The sequence below is a fragment of the Cryptomeria japonica genome, chromosome 2 (assembly GCF_030272615.1).
Source record: "Cryptomeria japonica chromosome 2, Sugi_1.0, whole genome shotgun sequence".
In the NCBI taxonomy this organism is placed as follows: Eukaryota; Viridiplantae; Streptophyta; class Pinopsida; order Cupressales; family Cupressaceae; genus Cryptomeria; species Cryptomeria japonica.
In genome coordinates this window covers 218,687,967-218,692,291 of record NC_081406.1, presented here as the reverse complement: position 1 = coordinate 218,692,291, position 4,325 = coordinate 218,687,967, and the positions used below count along the sequence as shown (strand labels likewise).

The following is a 4,325-nucleotide window of genomic DNA, read 5'->3' as shown; positions in this document are numbered from 1 at the left end:
TACAAAATGTGAACATACGGAGATCTACTTTATGTACTGTTATGACTTTAATAAGAGACAAAATCAACATCCCAATCATAATGAATTGTCGCGCTGGATATCCTTGGGCACCTTCTGTCATATGTTCTGTTCTGCATGTCTGGCTTTTGGATTGTAGATGGGCACTTGCCAACCAATGGGTTATACATAGGCAGTTGTAGAACTACAAGCACGATGTCTCTTCCTTTTTGTATCCCTGCTGCTCTCACCACTGTCTTCACTGACCTCAAAGATGAGTTTCTTGATGGGCTCATAAAGAAGTAGTTTTGCAAGAGTTTGGACTCAGAATTGTAGAGATTGTGAAATCTTCTTGTCACTGTTGAAATTGGACTCAGCTTGTTGGGATTGAAGAGAAGCAATATTTACCTAGCATTTCACAACAATGGGGGCATCCACACCATAATTATATACCAAAATCTATTCTAACTCCTAAGAAACTGTAACTATTCCTGACTAGGAAAACCCCCCTTCCCAAATCATTCTTTTCTGCTCTTTTACCGAAGTTTAAAACTGTGTACTGGGTATTCATGCACTCCTTATGCCATGTAACATGTTGAGGTTATAAAAGACAGTGGAATGTTTAATAGGAAATCTTGATCCTTGTCTATCCAGATTACAAACGTTCGACTCAGAGAAAAGTACCAACCAGATCTAAAAATGATAACAGAGGCTTCACAAAATCATTTTACCAAATTAAACACATTCTAAGCTACAGATGAATAAAGAATTAATATTAATTTAGATGATTACATTTTATTTGCAGGGGAGGGGAAGGAGGCGCTGGAGAAGAACATTGTTCTACATCAACATTTGCTCTGCCATTCAGAGGAAGTGTTTGGGTGAAAGGGGTTGCAGTATCCAAGAAATAAAGAACACCCACCATTGAACAACAGGAAACAAACATTGGAAGGGGGCCAAATAACCACAAAAAGAGAGGGAAAGAGAAGTAAAATGCCTTGAGTCCCAAAGACCAGAAGTAGCTTCCTCTGTTCAATGCTTTGCTCACAAAATAAATCGATGAGTGTGCGGGCAAATACTTATCCTTGGGCACATTTATCAGAAAACTCACATGGCTGTAGTAACGTATTGACTGAAGATTGCACACAAATGCTATCAGGAAACATATGAGAATGGTGAAGTACTTTATAAAAGAGCCAATCCTGCTATGATCACCATATATAAGGGCACTCACTGCACCAGATCCATTTGTGCTGCTCACCAGCACGCCAATCAATGAGCTCAGTGTGATGGCTGTTGATCCAAGCAGAGTGGAGGCCATTATGTTGTTCCGCAGTGTCTGAACTGCGAGCACTCCATTCTTAATTCCATCCTAAAGGCAACAAAGACCACAACAATGATCAGAGATTGACATTAACTTTAATTAAGGTCAATGGTACATCAAGAGTTAAGACTGGAAGAATTTTTGTGCAAGTTAGAGTAGCAAGAGAGTTTGCAAGACCAGAAAACAGAGGACCAAGACATTGTTGCTTTTAAAAGGACAGATCTTATTCAATTAATAAATTATGATTTAAAGACTGTAAATTTGAGTCCAGTGCTTAACTCAAACTATTTCAATGAAAAATAGCATGACCGCTGCTGTTTACCAAAATCTGCCCACTGCTGAGATACCATCGATTTGCACTTCAATTAGAATTCTACACAAATGAGAATAAAAGGAAAGGATCAGAAAATAACTGCAAACTACACAATGAAGGGAAAACCAAAAACACAGTGTGAGAAAAATCAAATGCAAGGGAAGACTTCGGATTTGTTTTAGATGAAATAGACAGGACAAGTACACAACCCAGGGATGGACATGTAAGGTTCAATCCATATGCATCCAACCCTTCTAAGACAGTTCCTTTTCTGTTCATGGATTTGCTAGGAATTAGAACCTAGAATATTCTATTTGCATTTTAGGTTCTTCTATCTTCAAGCTTAAACCTAGAATCTTCTATTTGCATTTTGAATTCCTAGAGCTCTTTTTAGACAATTCTTGTTACCTTTTACGGACTTGCTAAGAAATGAACCTAGAATATTCCATTTGCATTTTAGTTTGCAGGTTGCTCTATCATTAAGATTAAACCTAGAATCTCTATATGCATTTTGGGTTGCTCTTATCATTAAGCTTAAACCTAGAATCTCTATCTGCATTTTGGGTTGCTTTGTCATTAAACTTAAACCTAAAATCTCTATTTGGATTTTGGGTTGCTAGAGCTTCCTTATTATAATTAGTGTGACTCATTTTCTCCAACAGTTCAGATCCATTAAAATTGCCTACTGACTGAAAACTTAGTCACCCTTGTGGCTTGCTTCACTGTGCAAAATAAGATTTTTTTAATGTAAAATGAATTTGCAACAAAATCTCCTCAACAGTTGATAGATATCTTATAGTCATATCATGATGTGATGGGATGGGATGGGATGAACCTTACCCTCCTCAAGTCCAAACAGGTCCCCTGAAACTTTTTAACACTATCTACTTGTTGAGAAGAATGGCATATACTCATTCAGCTACAGAATAGAATGAATTTTGTGAAGCATGTCTGGATATTACTATCCATTCTCTTTATTTTAGGGATGGTTCAGTTTAACTTCGTCTGCATTCTAAATCCATATTCAACTCTACATAAAATACACACGAAGAGGGATTTAGATCTAAATGTTTTTAGAGCTCTTTTCCAGAAATTATCTAACATTATGGCCTGTAACTGTAAAAGCCCAAACATCTGAGGGTTTTGCAATTAAATAGCAAAGAGGGTTAAACATATTGATATCCCTAAATATATGCTAAACAAGTAAGAACAAGCCTAAAAAATTTAAAAAATCTAACATTACAGGGGTTCTGGGTTTTAATTGAGGCTACTGATCTTGGATTGAATGCACTAAATATGACTTTAAATATCAATGTAATTGAACATAACATCATTACATATAACAAACAATTGAGTAAAAAGAAAAAATGTTTCAATCTAATGCTTGAATTTAGCTGAATATGTTAGTCGGAGAAAGATGCAGAGCTTACAGCCATCATGGTATCGACCCAAATTTCCCTGTTTAATGCATTGAGGCCAATGACAGTAGTGGTGGGATGTTTGATGATTCTGTAAAGAAGCCATGCGTGGTAGGCACTCAATATAAGCAAGCCTGAAGGGACCAATGTGAGGTCTAGATAGTGCTGATCAAAACCCATAATTCTTTCTTTCCGAATGCAACTTCAGGAATTGAGTGCTTTCGAATGGGAGCGAAATCCAAGTTTTAAATGACTTGTAGAGAAATCCAAGTTGAATTGTACTTTCGAGACAATTGTCAACGCTGAGTTTTAGTTTCCCACCAGAAATTTTGCTGGAAGTTGATTGCATGTAAAGAAAACGTGAACGAGCCGTTCGCTTTCCAGGCCTTTGTGGCGCTTTTTACTTGGCCGTTACAAAAATCGGAGTACCCTCCAGAGTCCATCCAATTTATATCGTAAAATTAGATTTGTGTTTCGTTTTCAATCATATTTTTAGTTTGGCACATGGAGAATATAATTATCAAGAGCACATTTCTGGATTGGATTGTGTGTAAGATTTTTAAGATTTTTGCATCAGCAAAGTGTGATCCAAAACGCTGATGCAAAAATCTTACACACAAAATCCAGAAATGTGCTATTGATAATTATATGACGGATTGTAGAAATCTGTTAGAACTAACATGGAGAATACTAATGCATTTATTAGTGGTAATAAATGAATCAATGAAATAATCATAATTTTATGGTGTATATTTTTTTTAAATATTAAAATTAATTTATCCACCATTCAAGTTTTGAATGGTCTTGTCTTCTTTTATCAAGAGGAGGTAACAAATACAATTTGAATATAAACAAAGTTAATTATAATTAAAATAGTTTGATTAAATTTTATAATATATATTTTTTATTTTTTAAAATAATATCATAAATGAATTTATCTACAATTTTATTGAATGAAAGTAGTGAACACATTCTCATGTGATGTAAGCTATAGAAATTTTTAACTTTTTTCAGGTTGAGTATATACTAGAATTAAAACAGTTTGATCAAATTTTATAATATGTTTTTTTTCTTTTTTTAAATATCAAAATTAATTTATCTACCATTCTATTGAATGAAAATAATGAACAATCGTATTGATGTAAGCTATATGATCTTCTTTCATTTTAATATAAACAAGTTAATAGTGCAAACTTTTTTTTTGTCACATAAATGACATTGTTTTCATTCAAAAGGGTGTGGAAAACTATTTTCATTTCTTTATAATGTTGTT

At 34.4% G+C, this 4,325-nt stretch overlaps 1 protein-coding gene across 1 annotated transcript; it reads right to left on the bottom strand.

Annotated features, from left to right (window-relative positions):
* Positions 1-719: 719 nt before the first annotated feature.
* On the bottom strand, positions 720-3,358 carry LOC131037099 (uncharacterized). The gene is made up of 2 exons (XM_057969137.2): positions 3,065-3,358; positions 720-1,369 (listed from the first exon to the last, which is right to left on the bottom strand). The coding sequence occupies exons 1-2, from the start codon at positions 3,230-3,232 to the stop codon at positions 773-775; spliced, it is 765 nt and encodes a 254-aa protein (XP_057825120.2). The 5' UTR covers positions 3,233-3,358; the 3' UTR covers positions 720-772.
* Between the last annotated feature and the right edge of the window lie 967 nt (positions 3,359-4,325).

What these genes read in the sequence shown, in the direction of transcription:
- LOC131037099 (XM_057969137.2), bottom strand. Translation starts at nt 3,232, where the DNA reads ATGGGTTTTGATCAGCACTATCTAGACCTCACATTGGTCCCTTCAGGC. An exon ending in GGGTCGATACCATGATGGCT is followed by an intron (nt 1,370 to 3,064) that starts GTAAGCTCTGCA and finishes TGTTGCCTTTAG; the next exon opens with GATGGAATTAAGAATGGAGT.